The 23,257-nt window shown below is 43.9% G+C and overlaps 1 protein-coding gene across 1 annotated transcript in view; it reads left to right on the forward strand.

The window, feature by feature from the left end:
• Positions 1-23,257, forward strand: part of ZFPM1 (zinc finger protein, FOG family member 1) — a 200,569-nt gene that overhangs the window by 66,001 nt on the left and 111,311 nt on the right. The window contains exon 2 of the mRNA XM_072636304.1: positions 13,426-13,554. Coding sequence (XP_072492405.1) covers positions 13,426-13,554 — 129 coding nt within the window. The remainder of the gene's footprint in view (positions 1-13,425; positions 13,555-23,257) is intronic.

Consider the following 23,257-nt stretch of genomic DNA (forward strand, 5'->3'; position numbering starts at 1 on the left):
TTATAGCTCCACCAACAATGCATTAGCGTGTCTGTCTTTCCAAAGCCTCTCCAGCATTTGTCATTTTCCTTTTTATTGGTCAACTGAAGGCAACCTGGTGACCATTTTTGGGTCACAGAATATTAGAGCCCCAGGAGTACTTAGAGATCAGCTATTTTTTTTGCATTCTTATTTTGTAACAGAAGCCTCTGAAACCCAGAGAAGGGCATCAACTTTTGCTACATGACCAACCAGTAGCAGAAGTAGGCACCAAACTTGGGTCCCCCTGACTTCCAATCTGGTTCTCATCCATTGTATGAAGATTTTCTCCAAAAATCAGACTAGAGAAGGCTCAGGAAAAGAAAGTAAGGTATAGAGTGAGAAAAATTGACTTTGAATCCTGCCAAGGATTCCCATGTGATTTGGAAGAACTTATTTCTTAGGCCTATTTCTCTCTGTTAGTCTGGAATCCAAGAACCTGGGTTCAAATCCTGTTCCTGCTGCTCATTATCTGTGTAACTTTGTGGAAGTCCCTTTTTTGGGGGCCTCAGTTTCCCTAGCTATAAAATGAGGGAGTTGGACAAGATGATCTAAGATCCCCTTTTTGCCATCAAATCTTATCATTCTGATCATTTAGCAATTAGGAGGAATAGCTGCTGTATGCTTCTCTGTCTAGGGATAGTCTGAAAAAACCAGGACTCTCCTATTTTTAAAGTTGGAGGCTGAGAAGGGAAGAAGGCTAATGCCTCTAAACTCATTGTTTTGTAGTAGACATTGCTGACATATATTTGAACTAAACTCTCTCCCAACACACACCCCTAAGCTAGAGAGAGTTATTTCATCTTTCTGGGCCTCAATTTCTTTTTCTGTAAATTGAGGTAGAGCCAGATAAAATGAACTCTTAAGGCTCTTCCCAGTGATAATAGTCTGGGTAAATTTTAGAACAATGGAAGGAAGTCCCATTTCACTCATCCATTGGGTAGTAGACATAACTTGGAGTTGGTGGCTGAGTTGATTGGAGCTCAATATTCCAAAGATTGATTTTATCACTATTCCCCATTAAAAAAAAAACAACAAAACACTGCGCAAATAGTAAAAGACTATGTGAATGTAGGTTTATAAAGTCAAGTCAAATCAAGTCAGCCAAAAGGTACCTGTGTGCCAGGTACCATGCTGTATCAGGGCCGTTAACAGTATAGAAAATTCCCTGAGAGGAAATGCCCTTTTATTCTATTCCTCTAGCATCTTCTTTGTAACTTATAGATTGAGAGTATCCTAGAGGGCTCAGTATTTAAATGGCTTGCCCACAGCCAGTATATCCCAGGGGCAGGATTTGAACTCAGGTCCTTCTGATTCAGCGGTCAGCTTTCTAACTACAACAATAAGTTGCCTCTCAACCTCTACTTTTCAAGTTACCAAATGGAGATTCAAATAGGTTTAGTGCCAGTACAGGCTGGAAATGGAAATCAATTCAAATTCCTGATGGCTAAAAGAACTAAAGGAAACCAGGCTGTTTTGAGGATACATCTAATCCCTGAGGTAGTCATCACAGGAAACAATGAGGATATGGTGTAGTTAAACCTTTTCACTTGGGGAAACTGAGGCCAAGGAGACAGAATGACTTACCTTAGCTTCTGTAGCCATTTAGTAGCAGGACAGAACCTGACACTGTGCCCCTTCCAGCAAATAATCCCTTTGGGCTGTAACTGCTGATGCTGCCGCCACTGCTGGTGCCAATAATGATAGTGAGAGTGGGCAGTGCTCAGTGATTCCATGATTCTACCCATACTGGTACTCCTGCTCCCAAACCCAATTGCAGTGGAATGTTATCAGTGTCAGTATGGCATGAAGAGCCCTGACTTGGGAGTCAGGAGACCTGGGTTCCAATCCTTCCTCTGCTGCTCAGCAACTGAGTGTCTCAGTGAGCTGTGCTGCTTCTGAGCCTTGATTTCCTTCTCAGTGAAATGGGGGTGATGATACTTGCATAGTTCATCTTACAGGGGTGCTATGGGGGGGAGGGAAGAGAAGCAATAATTAAGTGCTTACTGTATGCCAGACACTGCGCTAAGTGCTGGAAATACAGATATAAAGAATGAAACAATCCCTAAATATACGGTTGAACAGGCATTTGTTAAGTACCTACTAAAGTGCTAAGTGCTTTATAAGATATCTTAGTTAATCCTCACAACCATGTGATTACCCTCAAGATACTATTATCATCCTCATTTTATAGCTGAGGGAACTGAGACGCACAGAGGTCAAGTGACCTGCCCATGATCACGCAGCACGGATGCGTCTGAGTCTGGATTTGAACTTATCACAACAGAGCAGGCGTGAAAATAAGTCTAGGAAATGCTTCCACTTTTGTGGCAGTTTACAACTCACCTCCTGCTGCGTTCCCAGTGATGATGTGGAATTGGTCATGCAAGGCTCATCGCTCCCATTTTATAGATCGAGAAATCAGGGGCCTGATCTTAAAACAGAAGCCATAAATGACACATGACACAGTTGGAACCTGAGGAGGGAAGGCTGTGACCCAGGCTGCAGTGACAAGAGTGCCATTTCTCTGGCATTGCTGAAAGCCTGGCATGGCTATCACCCCATACTCCTCCCAGTGGATGCCATGGGAGGAGCCCTGAACCCGGAGTTTTGAGTGCTGGCTCACCCCACTTATTCATTGTTTGACCTTGGGCAAGTAACTTGCCCTTGGTAAGCCTCAGTTGTTCCATCTGTAAAATGGCAGCAATAATCCTTGCCCTATCTACTTCTTGCAGTGGTTTTGAGAATCAAGGAAAACAAGGATGGGGAAGTGCTTTAGTGTGTGTGGCTGTATTCGTGGGACTCTCCCCAACTTGCCCCTTCTTTCCCCAAGGAGGAGCTCTAGGGGCCTAGTCTCACCTCCCTTGTTTTTACAAATGAGGAAAGCGAGCAAGAGGACAGTTGGGCTGATCCTATTGGTGGTGATAACAAAATATTTCCTGGGATACCCTTTTGAGTACCTGATCCCCTCTCCCCCCTCCCCAGCGTGAGCCCCCCAGTGCCTGTGTGGGGTAATGGATGACACAGAACCCTTCATTTCTTATTCACTCCTGGGAACCACCTTGGTCCTGCTCATTTCTCTACCACTGCATTGTCCTGCCCCAAACCTGTGCAGCATGAGCTCATGAGCTTGCCTGGGTTGAGGCTGGGCAAGATTTGGGGGAGCTGGGGGCTCTGGGGAGAAACAACACATGCGAGACTCCCCAGGCCAGCAGGATTAATTTTGTCACCACCATCTGAGATCAATGTGAGTTTTTAACAATCGTGATAATTTAAAAAAAAAAAAGTCAACCTTGTTATCAAGAAAGGAGAGGGAGAGAGAGAGAGAGAATAGTTAATCGTCCAAGCGGAGTGTCTTGGAACTGAGCTTTTTGGCTCATCCCCCTCTGTAGAGGCTGTCTTAGTAATTCAGTTTTAAAGCATGAAAAAAGGGAGTTGATGAAATTCCACTATCAGCACTGAACCAATATGCAAAATATCTCGCCCAAAATCAAATAGCTATTATGTTTTCATTTCCATTTCAGCGTATTTGCTTAATGAAGAATAGACAGATCAGGCTGGCAGAGGGAGCCTGCATGGGGTGATAACTGAGCCAGGCTTCCAGCAATCCCGGAGAAATGATGCTCTCGTCACTGCGGCCACAGCCGCAGCCAGTGGGCTGCTGCTACTGCTGCTGTCCAGCACCATTCTCTCTCCCATTCACCACTGGCCTGTAGCCCCAGCCCTAGTGGATTGAGGAGGCAGAGGTGGCAAGGGGCAAGAACAGGGACCCATGGGTGTGTGGGAGCTCAGCTTGAAATTGCCCCTTGGTCATTCTTTCATCCCGAAGTCATTTCAGAAGCACACAGTGGTCTCAGTTTCCTCCTTAATAGAATACTTTGGACTCCACCTACCCTGAGAGATCTCTAAGCTTTCCTTCATCTCCAAATCACAGGATTTGGAGACTTCAGAATATGCAGCTAAGTCTTAAGTTACCTGGGGTCAGATGGCCCAAGTCAGGACTTGAATCCAAGACATCTTGCTACTCATTGTGCTATACTGCTTCTGCATCAGTGCAGGGAGTTTCCTTGGAAGGATTTCCCTGGGTCAATGAAATCATTGGTCCAGCCCCATCCCTTCCCATCTCACAGCATAGTAGAAAGTGACAAGCTGGAAAACCCAGATTTAGAGCTGGGAAGGGACACTAGGGAACATTTAAGACAACCTTTTTATCTTATAGATGAAGAAAACAAGACTCAGAGGTTTTATTAGTTGCCCAAGGTCACCTAGCTATTAAATGACAAAGCTGAAATTTGAACCCAAGACATCAGACTTCAAATTTGACCCTCTTTTCTGGCTCTGAGACTATGTATGAGCCTGGGCAAGTTAATAAGCCTCTCTGAGCCTCAGTTACCTCATCTGCAAAATGGGAAGCTAATACTTTCACTACCTACTTCACTTGGTTATTATGGGGAAAGAGCTTTGTAAGCCTTAAAATGCAGAGATAGTCGTTGCTGCAACTATGGGATTGTTGGCTGTTGGTTGCTATAATGCTATGATGTTCCTATGTTTCCTATAGATTGAAGTATTTAGTATTTAGTAATTGTTTCTCTTTTACCCAGGAACCCTGAGGGTCTTCTCCTCTGTTTGATTTTTTTTGTTGTTGTTAAAGTGGCCATCCCTTGAGCAACTACTTAAAGAAGCCTATTCATTGAATGGGTGTGTCTCACTCAAAGTGAGAATGCTATAAGACCTTAGCCTGAAAAAGCCAGGGTCTCTCATTGCATCCTGGACCATCTCCAGTTGTCCTGATGAATATCTGGTCACTGGACCCAGATGGATCAGGAAGAGAAAGTGAGGTTGGTGACCTTGCATAGCCCTCCCTCAAATCAGAGTCAACTGCAAGTCATGTCATCATCTTGATGTCATGGTCTTCTTCAGGAACGAAGGAGAAACATAAGATTGGTGGGAACTGGGGAGGGAGGAAGAGGATAGGAAAGGCAATGGGAAAGGTTTAGTCCAAAAGAAAGCACACGTATGAATTACCACCTTCAGATATGTTCAGGGCTGTATTATGGAAGAAGGTCTTAGACTTATTCTGCTTGTCTCTAAAAGGCAGAACGAGGGGTAATGAGTGTAAATTATTGTTGGTTTTCAGTTGTGTCCAACTCTTTTTGAGCCCATTTGGGGTTTTCTTGGCAGAGATGCTGGAGTGGTTGCCATTTCCTTCTGCAGTTCATCTTACAGATGAGGAACTGAGACAAACAGGGTTAAGGGACTTGCCCAGGGTCACACAACTAGTAAGTGTCTGAGGCTGGATTTGAACTCATGTAGGTGAATCTTCCTGGTTCTAAGCCTAGTGCTCTATCCACTGCACCACATAGCTATAGATTACAGGGAGGTAAATTTTTGTTCATTTTAAGTAAGAGCCTAGTATTTCCCTTCAAGTACAGTGAGTTGTCTTGGGTGGTAGTAATTTCCCTGTCAGTGCAGGTATTTAACCAGGGAAAACACAGAGAAGCACAGAGTTTCAGGGTTGGAAGGGTGTAACCCCATTGACCATCTAGTCCAGTGATTGTAGAGGAGATCCTTTTTCAGGTATGGAAGTCTTCAAAATTAGAGCTCTTCAGTGAGAGGGAATCCATTATGTTCTGATGTCCTGCAGTCTACTTTTGGAGAGCTCAAATTGTTAGGTTCAATTTTTTAAAGATTCCTCCCCCTCCCTTTATATCAAGTCAGAATTATCCTCTTTATAACCTTTTTATGTGTTGCTTCTGAAAATGTTGCTGAAGAGACTCATGTTTCAAGGTAGGGCTTGGTCTAGATCAGAGGCATCAAATTGGCTGGTGTAAAACTTGGGAGGGCTGCCCAAACCAGATGAAAATGTCATTGGAAAATGTCTGACAAAATAAATGAAAATACAGTACAACATAGATAATATTAGTTTGTGGTTTTCTAGGTCAACATGGGGAATAGTTTCTATGTGACTTGACACCATTAGTTGAGATGATATCTGGGGTTCTTTCTAGCCATAAAACTCATCATTGGAGGAGCCATTGCCCTAAGAGATGCCAAAGACTAGAATCCTACCTTCAAGAAAGGTTTAGTTACATTTCTAAATGACAGACCCCCAAAAAGGGGTCTGGGGATTGTTGGGATGTTGGTGTCCTTCATGCTTGAGCTTGGCATCAGGGTAGACACTTCTCCAGAAGACCCTTGGTGACCCTTCCTTGAGACAGAACCCTTGGTTTAAAGGAGCCTGAGACTGGCCCAGAACCTCTACATTTGCTGTTTCTTCCTCAAATTCTCTTCCTAGAGCAGGAAGACTGGGAGCTCATACTCCTAGTAGAAGTAATCCTCTCAGAGAAAGCCAATGAGCTCAGCCCCAAGGAAGCCTAACCATGAGGGACTGTAAAGCAGAACTCAAGATTCTATGGTAGCCATGGCAGCCCAGGGCCCAGGATAGTCAAGCTAATTCATACTAATTCAAGTCTTACAAAATACTTCCCTTGTAACACTCCTGTCTTCAATTTACAGATGAGGAAGCTGAGCCTCAGAGATAAAATGACTTGTCCAGAGTCACAATTAGTAAATAGGTGTCTTAGAACTTGAACCCAGTGCCTTGGACTCCAAATCCAACATCCTTTCTACCTGCCTCCTCAGTGGTGTCAAACTCAAATAGAAACAGATCCCTGGGCCGCATATTGACTTAGAAAATCACAAATTCACATTAAGTGGTGGTGGTGATGATGGTGATGGTGATGATTGAGTCATTTCAGTCATGTCCAACTCTTTGTGACCCCATTTGGGGTTATCTTGACAAAGACACTGAAGTGGTTTGCCCTTTCCTTCTCCAGCTCATTTTACAGATGAGGAAACTGAGGCAAACAGGGTTAAATGACTTGCCCAGGGCCACACAGCTAGTAAGTGTCTGAGGTTGGATTCGACTTCAGGCTCAGTACTCTATCCACTGCGCTGTATTTTTGTTATTTTGGTAGACTCATTTTAATCTGATTCAGGCTGTGTTTTAGTGACGTGTCTGCTCTCCCCATACTGTCTTGATTATGATTAAGTCCACAGTTGAGTGGTGTTGGCCTTAGTTTCTCTGCTGAGTGGGAGATGAACTCCCTGTCTCTGGAGATATTCAAGAAAAGCTTGAATGACCAGGGATCTAAGATGCCAAAGAAGGAATTTATTAGTGCTTAGGTAAGTATTGGACTAGGTGAACCCTGAGGTCCTGTCCAGCTCTTTGAGTCTGAAAGGTGGACTAGAGTGAATCTCCTCTGTGCTGTTGGTGGGAAGGAGTCTATTCATAACTTAAGGTGACCTTTGCCTAACAGAACAGCATGAGAAGTTATTAAGTACCTTCCTCCCTCAAATGGTCCAGCCATTGCTAGGAATAACCAAACTGAAGAGAAGGTGGGGCTAATCTACTTAGGAAAAACAGAATACGGAGTGAAGGGTCTGTGGGATGTGTATGCAGAATTTACAGCAGGGAGCTAATGAGAAGGACAGGGGTGATAGGATGGTTCATGAACTTTGGTCATAAGCCTTCCCGTTTGGAGAAAAAAATGACCTCTGGGTACTCCACTCATGGTGATTTCACAGTGAGGTAGATTGTGGGACGGCTTTAGTATGTGCGTGTGTGTGTGTGTGTGTGTGTGTGTGTGTGTGTGTGTGTGTGTGTGTGTGTGTGTGACAGACAGACAGACAGACAGAGAGACAGAGAAACAGGAAAAAAACTGCATTGGGAAGCTGAAGTCTACCCAAGCTGGAATAGAATGGGGAAATTCGAGTTAGAACTCTCATCAGGTGGCTTCAAAAGGATTTGGGGGTAAGGAATTGAGCTCTACCAGCTGGTGGGATGTAGTTGGAGAAGGCAGGGGCTATGTTCTGAAATGTCCCTAGCTTTGCTTAGCATCCTTGGCACCAGAGGAAAGGGTATAAGATGAGACCCAGCAGCAAAACTCCCACCCTACTTAAGAATCCCTAAGGACTGAGGGTAAAAAGCTAGGGGGCGGGGGAAGGTGCCCAAGTAGGATCCGGGTGGGGAGGGAGCCTCACTAGGCATGGTGGCCCGAGATGTGAGATGGGGAGGGGCAGGGAGATCCAGGAGCAGGGGCCCCACCCCTCTTTGCTGGGGGTTGGGGAGAGGGCCTGGGAGAAGAAAGCCAGTTAATTTTATCAGGCAGCCAAGAGCCGAGAAGGCGTGAAAGAAGAAATTAGCCTAACGATGTTTCATTTGCGAAGAGGGAAACGATTTGTTAGGTGGCGATTGTTTCTGGGCATTATCAGAGTCTTTTTAATTGTGCTGGAACTGAAATTAGCAGAATTAGAATAAATTGCCTTTCCTTCTCGGGCAGCCTCTTTCTTCACGGTTATTGTTGTCTGCTTTGTGTAGATTATAGGACCCTTTGTTCTCCCCCGTAAATATCCATGCCTGGAGTCAGAGAGCAGCTGAGGTCTGGAGACATTTTTACTGTGTGGCTTTTTCTCTCCCTCCTTCCTGGCCAGCCTCCCTACCCACCCCTGCTATTCTCTCTCCAGCTGCATTCCTAAGAACATAGCTATAGATAGGACTGCTATAATTAGGGATCTTCCAGGCTAACTGCCTCATTTTTACAGATAAGGAAATTGAGGCTCAGAGAATTGAGCTACTTCCCAAGGTGATCCCCTCTGTGGTAAGGGGCAGTAGCTGGCAAATCCTCTCCACTGTGGAATTAGCACCTCCAGTCCCTGCAGGTGTCCCCTTCAGAATGACTCAACATGATGCTTCACCTATCAGCCCCCGTGACCCCTCACCATGGTCATTTTTCCCCCGAGAACACAGTCTACATTTATATAGCACTCTAAAGTTTACCGAACGTTTGTCTCTGAGTCTTGGGCTTTTTTCTGAGTTGCAGGCTAAATTTCTAATAAAATACAGGAGGCCTGGTTTCCAAACCTTTCCTAGACTTTCTCCATCATGGATCTCTCTGCCTTTTGTCTTTCATGGTTGATGAGTTGGGGGATGGGGGAATGGCAAAGCCTTCTGGGAAAGTAACCTGCAAATGAGCACAACTCAACTTGTCATGTTTACCATCAACTAATTAATTCCTCCTCAGCCTCATGCCTGTAATTTGGGTAGAGGCCAGCAGGTGAATGGTGGTTGTCTATAACCAGCCTCAGGAGGCAGACCCAGACCTGTTAGGTCATGGTAAACATCACATGGATTGGCAGTTGTGGGATCGGAGGCATCCCAAGAGGAAACTGTAATCAACACCTTTAGGGGTGGCCTTGCAAATGCATCCATCACACGGGTATGTGGTTTTCTTTGGAGTCTTTCCTGCCTTTCTTCTTTCTTATGTTGTTACTGGGGAATTAGTTTGAAGAAAAGAATGAAAAAATTACACATTTGTCAGTAGGGGAGGAAGTCTTGACCAATCAAGGAAGTGATATGGAAAAACCTGGTGTGGCACAGCCTGGCATCCTTCTAGGCAAACTGCATTTATCTCTAGCTTCCTGATTGGGGAAAGTGGAATGGACATTGTCCTCTCTTTCTGGAATAGAGCGGGGAAGGTGCTGTCTTCCCCATGAACTCCCTTTCTCCCTTTCCTGGACTGTCAGGGGAGCAGAGATTCACTCTGAGACTGCCTTCAACAAAGCAGACAATTATCATTCTCTGCAGAACTCGGCATCGTTGCCACTTGTTACTGTTAATAATTCCTCCTTTGCTCTTTGCTCCAAGGAGCTGCAGGCACTTCTCAGCGAAGTATTACTATTCCTGTCTTGCCACAAATTAAGGTGGAAGAAAGAGAGGGAGGGGAAAAGGATGCTTAGGAAGGAAGTGATTCACTCCAGGGGACTATCATGCTGCCTGGGTCCACTTTGGAAAGTAGCAGCAGTTTCACCCCAAGGAAAATTCTATAGCCCAGACACTTCCTTGGCCTTCAGTCTTGGGTAGTTTAACATCCTTATTGGGATGACTGGCTTTTCATTCCATTGGTACTGTAGAGTTCATGCTTACAGACTGATGTTCCACAGTCTTTTCAACTCTTGACACACTTCCAGATCTGTTGGAGTACACCTGGGACATTCTCCGGGCACCTACTTGTTAATTTCACCATTGCTCCTTCTATAATATGGAACTGCCACCTCCTTATAGTCTCACACATACATAGTGGCAACTAGTATTCAAAATGATTAATATCCAGCATTAACCAACAAATGTCCAACATTACCCAGTGCAAGAATGATCTGTTCAAACACACGCAAGAAAAACCACTCTTTTCTTAAGGTGGGAGCTGTTGAATTTACCAGGTAAATTGGGAAAAAGGCAATTATGAAATGGATAACTCAATCACCCCTTAAGTGAGTGGTTTGTATGTACGTTGAACATTAGATAATGCCTTGGACTAATGTTGGAGATTATCCCAATATTAATTATTAAATTGGGCACATAGCATCATAAAACAGGATGTGAAAGGACGTCTGATTTCACCTGGATCATCTTCCTTTTTATACATACCATAACATGGTTCCGAGCTCTTCATCCATTGTCCGTCCTCTCTCTACCAAAGCTACTGCTACTTCCAGTCCGCAGGCCAGTAAAGAAGCAGCAGTCAGAAAAGGGGACTCTTGGAATGTTGGGACACAGTCCATCCTTTGTGGAGTTGGGATATCCTCTGGGTATGCAAACACATTCTTCACTCCCCCATTCTCTTTTCTGTGTTCTAAAAAAGCAAAGTGGGGATTTTCATAACTTTGGTAAATATTTGAAAGATTTCATTTTTCTCCTTCAGATTACTGGAAATATTAAGGATTGCTTCTGCAGGCACCACAACCTAAGGCATATGGGGCTTTGGGGCTTCCCATCAGACTAACTGATTCAGGATATGAAGGACATTATACATATAGGGATTTCTGCTCAGGGAGCAATTCTTTCAGGTGAACTCAGGGGTCTCTGCTACTGAGACTCTGTGACTTCTTAAGGTGTTTAGGTGGCTCAGTGAAAATGTGGACTTAGAGCCAGGAAGACCTGAGTTCAGATCCTGTCTCAGACATGTCCTGACTGTGTTACTCTGGGTGAATCACTTAACCTCTGCCTCAGTTTCCTGAACTGTAAAATGGGGATTATAATAGCCCCTACCTCCTTACCAGAGTTATGAGGCTCAAATGAGATAATATTTGTAAAGTGCTTTATAAACCCCGAAGCTAGATATACACTAGCTCTTATTATTTAATTATATCTTGGGGGGACATTTGTATCCTGCCTTGAATTGCACTTATTTACGATTATGGAGTATGGGACCTTAGGAATCATCTTGTCCTCATTTTACATCTAGTTAGTGGAAGAGATCAGGACTACAACTCAAGACTCAGAACTCCCGTTTTCAGTGGTTTCTCTCATTTGCACCAAAATTTGCCTACATATCTACTATCTCTACTAGACTGTAAGTGCCATGAAGCAAGGGAGTGCATCACTCTTCTGTGTATCACCTCTCAGGGCCCAGCACAGCCCCTTAACCTTCGTAGGCATGTCATAAATGTATATTAAAGACAGCCTGGAAAGGCCACAGGGCAAATTCATCCCCTGCCACTTGTTCCCCGGTGCACCCTGGGAAAGTCACCCAGATCGGTGAAATGAAAGAGGTTGGATTAGGTGACCCCTGAAGTTCCTTTCAGCTCCAAAACCAATGATCTTCACCACCTTCTCACTGAAACAGTTGACCTATATACAAGTCAGCAAATGCCTTATGTTTGTAGTCTAGGACTACACATATCTGATCCATTTTTGGATATGTCCAATGTGGGAATATATCTTGCATATTGTTATAATGGTTCTGCATTTCTTTTCTTTCTTTTTTAGTGGGAGGGGGATGAGAAGGGGAAAAAATGCATGCTTGTTAATTGAACATAAAAGAAAGGAAACAAGACATGCATACATACATACACACATATGCATATATACATAAGCATGCATCCATGTGTATATATTCATACACACACATACATACATGTTTAAGACCGGTGAGTTCTCATACGTGTCCAAAGCCTGGACCTGCTCTGGGGCCCTCCTAAGTCGCTCAGATCTCCCCAGAGGTTTAGAGTGTACTCCCTCTCCCCATTCTCCTGACTTTTCTGCATGCTAGAAGCCTGCCTCCATTCTGATTCAGTCCCTGAGGCCAGGATTGCTTTGGGGATTTGATAAATGACTTTAGCAAATAACAGAATGGCCACTAACCACTGGGGCCCCTTCTCTGTGGTGCATTGAATGGAATTTTACACTTGGTGTCAGTGTCAGGTGACCCAAGTTCAAATCCTCCTTCAAACACTTAGACAAGTCACTTGCATTCTTTGGGTCTCCATGGTCTCATCTGAAAAATGGGAATGATACGACTTCACCTACGATCTCCCCATGTGGTTGTCTGCTGTTGCTGCCACTTCCCCTGCCTCCCCACATCCTTTAGCCCTTGACAAACTTAACAAAGGGCCCCAAGCAATCTAGTTGTCTTTGATAATCTGTTGTGATGGCTCTGTCATCTACAGATCTAAACCTTTGTCCAGGCTGTCCCTATTTCCTTTGTATCCCCGTCACATAATACAGTGCCTGGCACTCATTGGGCTCTTAAATAAATGAGTAGTGATTGACTTTTCAGCCTGGGCTTCTTGGAATCAAAAGTTCTGTAAACTCAGAAGAGGCAAAAGGAACTTTAGAAGTTACCTGTCTGTACCATCCTCTTCATTTTACAGATAAGGAAACTGAGGTCATCAGAGAAGCAGTGACTTGGCCAAAGTCATCTGTCTAGTTAATAGCAGAGATAGAATTTGAACACAGATCTCCTACCCTCCCAATCCAGTGCTCTCCCCACTACACCATATTGCTTGATAAGGAAGTATTTACATAGTTTGTGCTAAATTGTTGCTTTGACTGGATTTAGCCCTGAGGGCATCAGGCATTGTAGGTATTGGGAGTCAGTCCCTTAGGATGTCTTCTTATCCCTATGAGTTTTAACTACATCCTTTATCAGCACTGTTCTTTCCAGACCAAAAAGACCCAATCTTTGTGATCTATTCCTTTGCCTACTTTTCATGTTGGAATAGAGGCTCCCCCAGTGATGCCAGGTGTGAGAATGAGCAACATTGGGTCTGCGCTGGGTTTTGGCCCTTTAGACCACCGCAGCTGCGTGAGCACCATGTTGGTTTTCATGTTGGAACAAAAGCTTCTCCAGTAATGTCAGGCATGAGAATGAATGACATTGGGTCTGCACTGGGTATGGACCCTTTGGACCACCACAACTGCATGAGCACCATGTTGGTTTTCATGTTGGAACAGAGGCTTCTCCAGTAATGCCAGGCACGAGAATGAAAGACATTGGGTCTGCACTGGGTATGAGCCCTTTGGACCACCACAGCTCCATGAGCACCATATTGGTTTTCTTTTTAAAGGTTCTCTTGGTGACATGGAAGAAGGAGAAGACAATCAGGCAGAGGATGCCAGCCAATCAGAGAGAGAGGGAGGAGCTTCGGATCCTGAGGCCCCGGGAGAGTGTGAACCTTTGAGCCCTCCCTGCAGTGGTAAGTTGCTATCCTCTCCTATCCACAACTAACACTGGACTAGTCCTTGTCCAGTATAGCCTCAAGAATTAGAGGTGGGTCTAAAGGGTGTTAGAGCAATAGATCTCAAAGTGTGCTCCAAGGGTCCCTGGAAGTTCCTAAGACCCTTTCAAGGGGTCCTAGGGATCAAAACCATTTTCACAATAATACGAAGATATTATTTTGCCTATTAAGCTCCTCCTTTTTCCAACTACATATCTGTGTAAGACCAGGTTTTCTTCACATACTTCACCTTAAACTACCTATTGTAATGATTGAGTGAATGCAGAAGCAGATATGAGAATTCAGCTGTCTTTTATTAAGACAGACATTAAAGAAATTTGCAAAGATATGTGAAATGATGCTCTTCTTTCCACCAAATTTTTGTTTGAGGGAATAGAATTTTTTTCGTGAAAGCATTATTTATGCTAACATGTCATAGATTTATTGTTATTTTAAATAATTTAAAAATTTATTCATTTCAGTTTCTACTATAGCAAATATCGATAAATATAACCAAGGATATACTGATAAATGCAAAAAGCATCGTATATGTGGACACGTGACCACTTTTCAGTCAAATCCACATTATTCCCATTTCCTCCCTTACTCTGTCGTCTTCTAGACAATCAACAAAATAATAAACCAAGGCCAGATTTGTTCCTCTCGGGAGCTGGGATGAGTTGATTCCAATACATCCCTGGATATAACCCACAGAAACAAAGGCTCATTAAGGTCCTCTATCATTTTTAAGAGTGTGAGGGGTCCAGAGGCCCCAGAAGGCAGAGAGAATGCCCAGCTTTGAGCATCATTAATTGTTTGAGCTGGAAGGGACTTCTGGATGCCAATTTGTCCCATTTTTCTCTGTGCTTTCATCGGCATGGAGAGCTCCCATAGAATAACCTTCCTTACCTGTGCAGACAGCAGCCTCCTCTGTTAGGACTGTGACACACAGAGGATAAGTGACTTGCCCAGGGTCACAGAGCCAATGCGCCAGTCAGAATTTGAACCCCGGTTCTTTTGAGGCTGGCCAGCTCGCTGCAAAGATGTTGAGGACTGAGGGAAGAGAGGCTTCATTTAAACCCCAAAATTAGGGAAGCCAACATGGGAAGCTGTGGCCCCACATTGTGTGCTCTTCCCCTGTACCATGATTTGTCTAAGAGCAAATCAGGGATGCTGATGGAGGCATCATGGGCCCTGGTTAGTTACCTCTGAATTCCACCCTAGTAGTACAGGAGGTGGTGATTAGCTAGGATTTCTTCCTTTTTTTCTCCCACATAAAGGACCTTTGAGTCCCTCCCATCCATATTGGTCATTAGGCATGGGGCCAAGTTGTTGGCACCTTGCAGGTTAATTAGAATTTATCCCCCCCACCCCTATGCCCTGCCCATGAGCTCTTAATTAATTACCCATAAGGGACTTTTCTCCTCCTTACAACCACCTGCCATGGGAATCTAGTGACTGAGAAAAGAGGAAACTCAAATCAATAGGTGGGCCTATCGGGCTTTCACCTTCTCTCTGATCTAGAGTCACTGGCACTACCCACTAAAGATGAACTTTCCCCAGTAGGAGGGAGGCTGTGCCTGCCTCCCTCAGAGTTCTACCATTTCCCATCTGTAAGAGCCCTCTCCTTCATCCAAGGTGATTCAAGGACAAGGATCCCTTTCCAAACCTGGTTCCATTTGCCTTGGAGCCCCTCTCTGAGAGATTCTTCAGCTCCTCTTGGAGTTCAGTAATTTTCATTAGAATCTAGAACCTCCAGGACTCACAGACTAAACTGATCTGCTGAAAGCTTTAGATGGGGGGATGGGAGGGGCAGCAGGGATATCACAGAAAGAGAACCAGACTCCTCCTCATTGCCCCAGACCTTAGGATGCTCCTTTTGTCTGATGAAAGGATTTGCTGAGAGATATTGAGGGATGGTGGAGGCAGACCATGCTGGCCTTGGAGTTAGCTGGCCTTGGAGTTAGGAAGGACTGCTTTGGAAGCAATGAGGAGCCATTGAAAAATTCTAAGTAGTATAGTCTTTCTACTAATTCACTCTGTGATTTTAATTCAATACAACTCAATTCCATAAACATTTATTAAACTCCTACTTTGTATCAGGGACTGCATGAAGCTCTAGAAGGCTTGGGGAAGTCCCTTTCCCCTTTTTGGGTCTTAGTTTTCTGATCTGTAAAATAGAGGTGTTCATAAGGTTTTTGGATTAGCAAAGAATATTAAAGATCTTTTGAGGAGCTTGTTGAGAATTCACTACCAAAGTCGGAGGTTTTGTGGCAAATACCAGCCTTGGCTGCCCATGTGGCCTCTTCTGTCCTGACCATTAGTTTTGCCTTAAAACTGTCACATGTGAGCATTTTAAAGAGACCTGAAGGATCATCTCATTTCACAGATGGGGTCAACCAAGGCCCAGACTTGTCCAGAATCACGAAGAAGGTTAATAGTGGAACCAGGACTAGGCCCCATGGTCTTCTGACTTCCTCCATGCCACTGGACCCAGATGGCTCAGGAGAGGAAGGTGAGGTTGGTGACCTTGTGCAACCCTCCCTCACTCAAATCAAAGTCAACTGCAAGTCATGTCATCATCTTGATGTCATGGTCTTCTTTGAGAGGGAAGGACAAACACAACAACAACTGGGCTATTCGTTAGGGACGGCCAGGTGGAGCCATGGATAGAGCTCTGGACTTAGACTGAGACTAAGTTCAAATGCAGCCTTAGACACACACTAGCTGTGTGACCCTGCAAATCACTTAACCTCTGTTTGCCTCAGTTTTCTCAACTATAGAATGGGAATAATAACAGCACCTTGTTTTTGAAGATTACATGAGATATTTGTAAAAAATGCTTATTCCACTCTCTCTCCCTCCATTCTACATTTGACTGTGCCAGATTGTGTAGGTCTAGGACATGTTTAATTTATTAGATGTGGGTTGCTGTGCAGTGAGGGTGTGTGGGCTCCAGAGGTAGAAAACCATCATAGAAAATGGCATGGGGACATCATCAGAGCTAGTTTTCATCAGGTTCTCTTGATTGGCATGCTGAGGTTAGGGCCAGGAAGGATGGAGGAGAGAAGGCTGGGACCTTGCACCCAATATGATAAGTGATCAGCTGCTAATTTGGCCTCAGAGTCTCCAATTCATTTCATTCTTTAGCCTTATGCACAGTGATCTGCGTTTCTTCCTCTTCAGATATGACTGAATACAAAGGGTGTGGAGAATTGGGGATTTCCAGGTAGACTTATTTGCCTCAGGAAAGGGGGAGAGTCATAGAGACCAGGGAAAGTAGTTCTGGCTTTCTCTGTACCCCAGAGGAACGTTGATAGGAACCTTGGCTTTTTAAAATAATGAGACTAATACTGGTTATGAGGATCACATTTATAGAATGCTTTGAAGTTTGCAGAGCATTTTGACAAACATCATAGCATGTTATCCTCCCAACAACTCTTGGGAAGGTGATGCTATTATTATCCCTATTTTACAGATAAAGAAACTGAGGCAGATAGATGTTAAGTCACCTGTTCAGGATCATGTAGCTAGTAAGTTCTGAGGCAAGATTTGAACTCAGGTCTTCTTGACTCCATGTCCAACATTCTATCCACTTCTCTTAGCATTTTATTGACACCTTTACACATATTCATTTTCCCCTCCCCTCCAAACTGAACAAACCCTCGTCTGAGACCAAAAAAAAGCCACTGAGCAAAATATCTGATGTGGGGACCCCAGCCAATAACATAGACAGTATTTTATCCAGATAGCCCTCTTTCAAAGATGTTTATTTATCTCTTCTCCATGACTTTTTTTGGTCAAGAATTTGACTTCCTTTCAGTGACCTTTCTGTTTACATTGTTGTAGGTACTGGGAACAATGATGACTCCTGCTTTAAAAAACATTGACTCATGTCTTTGGTTTTTATATCACCTTTATTTTGAATATGTCTCAACCCTCTTCCTTTTCTAGTGAGTCTCCCCTTATAACAAAGATGAAAAACAAAAGAGGAAAAAACAATTTAGCACAATATCACCCGATTGACAACGTATGCAGCACTCCACACCCACAGCCCCACACCTCTCCAAAAAAGAGAGAGAAGCATTATTTTCTCAATTTTTCTCCAAGGGCCTCTGATTTTGCATTTTTGTTCATTTTTATTTAAATAATAGTTGATATTGTTTTTTTTTACATTGCATCACCCTCATTTCTGAATATGTTCCCCCTCCCCCTCCCAGAAAGCCTTCCCTAAATCAAAGACTAGAAAAAGTAGGGGGAAGGGAGGAGGAGAATAGTTTAACAAAACTAACCAACTAACTTAACAAAAGTAACTAACTAGTATGATACAGGGTTCCGCATTAGGAAGTAGAGTCTCAGATACTTTCTAGTTATGTGACCCTGGGAAAGTCACAACCCTCTGCCTCAGTTTCCTGCTCTGTAAAAATGGGGATATAATACCACCTACTTCCCCTGGTTTTTGTAAGGATCAGATGAGATAATACTGGTAAAGCTCTTTTCAAAAGAATAAAGGGCTTTATAAATCACCATCATCACCATCTTATCTCATCACTTCTTTGGTATCAAAGTCAGTCTTCATAATTTCCCAGCACTCTGTATTGATTTTGTGGTTGTCACTGACCTTCTTTCCATTGACATTGTTGAACTCACAGAATCTATACTGTTTTCCTGGCTTGGCTTCTTCCACTTTGGGTCTTCCTGTGTATCCCCCATGTACTTCATATACATCGTTTTTATAGTGCAGCAATATTCCATTATGTTCACATGGCATCAATTACTTAGCCGTTCCCCAGTGGATGCACACCTCCTTTCTGGTTCTTGGCTGCTACAGACAGTGTTGCTATGAATGTTTGGGTGTAGATGAGATCTTTCTTTCTATCTTTGACTTCTTTGGCCTGTGTGCTTAACAGTGGAATCTGTGGGTCAAAGGACATGAACGTTGTGGTGACTTTTCTTGCATTATTTCCAATTGCTGTCTAGAACTGTTGGACCAACTCACAGCTCTACCAACCGTGTATTATTAGTGTGCCTGCCTTTCCATCCCCTCAGGACACTAACTCTTCTCACCTTTTGTCATATTTACCAATTTTCTGAATGTGAGGTGGAAGTTCAGAGTTGTTTTGATTTGCATTTTTCTTGTTTTTCGTGACTTGGAGCATTCTTTCATATGGTTGATACTAGTTTGCAATTCTTTTGAGAATTGGTTGCTCATATTCTTTGACTGCTTATCTGCTGGACCCTTGTTTTTTAAGCAGAAGCCTTATAAAGATCTCCAGAGCTGTATGTGATTGCCTAATACTAATAACTTATATTTATATAGCTCTATGAGGTTTACAAATCACTTTCCTTGAGACAGCCATGCAAAGGAAATAGGGAAAATCTTACCTGTAGTTTGAAAATAAAGAAATTGAGGTAAAGAGAGGTTTTGCGATTTGCCTCCGGTCACATAGCTTTGCATGTTTAAGTGCTAGAGCAGGGATTTGGGACCAGTACTCCTGACTCCAATTCAGTTTGCTGCCCCTCTTTACTTAGAACACAGCCTGGGAAGGCTATTAAGTCACAAAATAATTCTCAGAGAGGAAACCACTGCCTTGAGCCTAGTGACATAATGCAAAGCTCACGGGAAGTTCAGCTTATCTTTTTGATGTGGGAGAGAGACAAGTGGACAGGGCTTTTGCAACTACAATCAAAAGTCACTGCCTGGGGGTGGGGAGCAGCAGCTCTCTCCAGGGCAAGGGGGATCCCAGCAAGGTCCCTAAGCCTTAACCTGATGCTTTCAAGCTGCAGGTATAGTTTCTATCCAAGGAGCTAAAGGACTCAGAACAAATAGAGGAAAAAAGTTTGGAGAATCTTATTGGGATCAGCCAGGACTAAGACCAGGGGTGGAGGGGTCCACAGCCCAGATACCATGCTCTGGGGAAGCCATGGGTTTGGGAGATGTGCATAGGCTGTGTAGCTTCTATTTTCCTCTCCTGGGAATCCTTGGATCCAAGGCTCTTGGAGTCTTGAGGAAGTAGCCCCTTTAGTTTATGCACCCAGAATTCAAGAAGTGGAGTCCCTTACCATAGAGACCACCCTCCTGTTTTTCAAGAGACTGTTCTCCTGAGGAAGTTAAAGGTCAATAGCAGGAACCCCAAGCACCCTATTGAGGAGAGACCTCAGTAAAGGGGACATTTTCAGGTTGGGGCTTATCTTACTATCTAGGGTTGGGAACCTCCTCTACTTCAAAGGAATCATTATCAGCCTTCGAAATGTGACCCCTTCGGAGAATTGCCACAATTTCTTCGGTGAGGATCCGAGGAGCATTTAAAGGTTTCCAGTCCCAGTGGTTTGTGTTGTCTTAAAGGGACTCTTTGACTATAGAGTTGGAGAGGGGTGGAGGGGGAACAGAGGAGGTGGAATGAGGCATGGAAAGAGGCTTTTCTTGATCAATATTTCTCTTCACAAGCCATTCATCTCCGATGGCATATGCCACATCAGAGTTTAGAGTATTAGTGTTCTCTCTCTCTGTCTCTCTCTCTCTCTGTCTCTCTGTCTCTGTCTCTCTGTGTCTGTCTGTCTGTCTCTCTTTCTCTCTCTCCTGAATAACAAACGTAAGCTTCTTGAGGGTAGGAAATGTTTAATTTCTGTCTTTGTATCTCCTCTGCTTAGTGCCAGACCTGGCCCATAGTAAGTAAGAGGGTGCTTTCCTCGTTTGTCAATCCAGGTAGCACACGTAGAGCTCTGGGCTTCAAATCAGGAAGACTCCTTCGTGAGTTGAATTCTGTCCTCAAACACTTTTTAACTGTGTGACGCTGGGCAAGTCTGTTTCTTCACCCTGTTTGCCTCAGTTTCCTCATCTGTCAAGTGAGCTATAGAAGAAAATGGCAAACTACTTTAGTATCTTTGCCAAGAAAACTTCAAATGAGGTCGCATAGAGTCAAACAGGACTGAAAATGACTAAACAACAACAATATGGAACTTGAGGCAGGTCTACAAAGCATTTTACAAATATCATCTCATTTTATCTTCGCAACAACCTTTGGAGATACTATCTATCAGTTAGAGTTATTCTCCAAGAAAATGAGCAGCTCCAAGAAAATGGTAGTGAGCGTCCCATCATTGGAAGTATTCAAGTCAGGCCTGCTATGGAAAGAATTCCTGCACAGGGCAGGATCATTTTTAAGATCCCTTTCATCTCACTTGCTATGATTCTGTCATCAAGGGACCAAAGAAACAGAAATCTAGAATGAGAAGGAGCCTCAGAGGCCATTTGGACCAATGCCCTCGTGTTGCAGATGAGGGTGAATAATCCCAGGGAGATGAAGTGAATTGCTACTTGCTGGAAAGTTAGCTGTGGTGTTGTGATGGATTGGATCTGAATGCATCTACCATGGTGGCATGTGAAAGCACATCTTTGACCAGAGTTCAGATGCTTGTGGAGCCTTCCCGTGGCTCTTTGGGGAGAATGAAGAATGGGAGTGATGCTTGTGTCTAATTTGAGGCTCTGCTTCTTTGCACCCAGCAAGCCTCTCCTGTAGCCCAGCGGCTAATGTCCTCCCTCCTCTTCACTTTGGATCCTGTGTACGCTCAGGTGTGTGCCTGCTCTCTTCACCATTCGAATGCAAACTTGATAAGCTCTAGTACTCTTAAATCCTCAGTACCTATACCTGGGTGCCTGCCCAGAACAGACAATAAATAAATGCTGATTGATTGATTGATTGACTTCATGTTTGTCTAGAACACAGTTTCCCAAGCAACGTAAGGGTCCATGAGAAAATGCCTGTATTAGCAACATTTCCCCCTTCGAAATGAGTTATTTTCCTCTCAAATATTAGATATGATTTTGTTGTCATCCGGTTGTTTCATTCATGTCCAACTCTTTGTGACTCCATTTGGGGTTTACTTGGCAAAGATGCAGGAGTAGTTTGCCATTTCTTTCTCCAGTTCACTTTACAGATGAGGAAACTGAGGCAAACAGGGTTAAGTGACTTGCGCAGGGTCACACTGCTAATAAGTGTCTAAGGCAGGATTTGAATTCAGGTAATCCTGATTCCAGGCTAGGTGCCCTATCCATAGCTTCCTAAGATTTGATTTTATTATATGAAAAATATTTATCACCTATCAGTTTAGGAGGTTGGATCCTGATCCAATAATTTTCCAGCAGCCATTGACAGGAATGATGGTGGTAGGGGTATTTAATGTCTCCAAGGCCACTGCCGACCCACCTCCTTCAATCAGCATGTAAGTCAATCTTAAAGATGATCCACAGTCGAATTCATTTGAGGAACATCAGTTCTGGACAGTCCTGGGCTCTTAACAAATGTTTGTCCCTTGTTTGAGAAATCAGATGGAAAGAACTCTGGGCCAAGAAGACCTGGTGTCCAGCCCCACCTGGGACACTTGGTAGCTGTGGACCCTCCAGCTCAATTCAAGGGGGGTATTTATTAAGTTCTCCCTGTGCGCCTTAGGCTGGGGATACTGAGACAAAAGGCAAACAGCTTCTACCTTCAAGGGGCTCACATCCTATGGCAGGGGGATAACATGCCCATAGATGAGGACTATCAAATATGTGCAAACTACAAGTAAGGAATTGCTAACAACATGGGGGATCCAGAAAGGTTTGCCATGGGCTGATGCTGGAGCTGAACCTGGAGTGAAGGTAAAGATATTGAGAAGTGAGGAGGGAGGGCATTTCAGGCATGGGTCAGCCTAAGCAAAAGCATGGATCTTAGGCCAATTAATTAATTTCCCTGAGCCTGCTTCCTCATTTCTAAAAGCTAGGGAATAATGTTTGTATTATGTCTCCTAGGAGCAGTGGACGCATACTTTGTAAATCTTTAAGCTCTTTGGAAATATGAATTGCCAGTGATTGGACTCAGTATTAGGAAACATACATTTTTAGCTCTGACTCTTTCTCTAATGCACCATAAAGTCTTAAATTCCTTCATCTTTCTTGAGTCTCAGTTCTCTTAATTGTAGAATCAGGATAGGTGGCTTTTTTAAGGCTTGTTCCTTTAAGGTCTGGTAACTTATGATTAAACCCAGAGAAAAGAACATAGGAGCACTGGATTTTGACCAGGAAGGGGTTTGAGAAGTCATGCAGGCCAAGCCCCTCATTTCAGAAGTGATCACATCGAAGGTAGAGTGGTGAATTGACTTTTTTCCCAAGGTCACACAGGCAGGAAGTGTCTGGTCCAGCTCCAAATCTAGCCCTCTGTCAACCAGCTCATGCTGAGTAAAGGGACCTTACTTTCTTTATTTGAGGTGGTGTGAGTGTGAAAGGCCTAGGTATTCTCAGGAAATCTTCCTTCTCTTTTCCTCCCCTCCCCCAATGCCAAGCAGAGGCCAGCTATGGAAGTCTGTCCCTTAAAGGCGATAAGAAATTTAGCTGTGTGGTTTGGCTCCTTCTGCCTATCTCTCCCCACCCCCATCCCTGACCACATCCTCCTCCTATTTGTGCCTGACAGAGAGTTCTCATTCCCACCCAAGGTTGGGGGAAATCAGTCTGACACCTGGATCCTGGTCTTTCACCCAGAAATCAATAGCTGAGCCTTTTATGGGAACTTAGCCCCAGATAACAGGAAAGCGGGTTTAAAAAAAAGTCCCATCAGCCATTTGGTGCAAAGGCAGCTGTGTTCCAATCTTTCGATAATCTGAGCTGATAAGAGGCTGCTAGACAGAGAGAGTCCAGGCTTCTGAA

The sequence above is a fragment of the Notamacropus eugenii genome, chromosome 1 (assembly GCF_028372415.1).
Source record: "Notamacropus eugenii isolate mMacEug1 chromosome 1, mMacEug1.pri_v2, whole genome shotgun sequence".
Lineage (NCBI taxonomy): Eukaryota > Metazoa > Chordata > Mammalia > Diprotodontia > Macropodidae > Notamacropus > Notamacropus eugenii.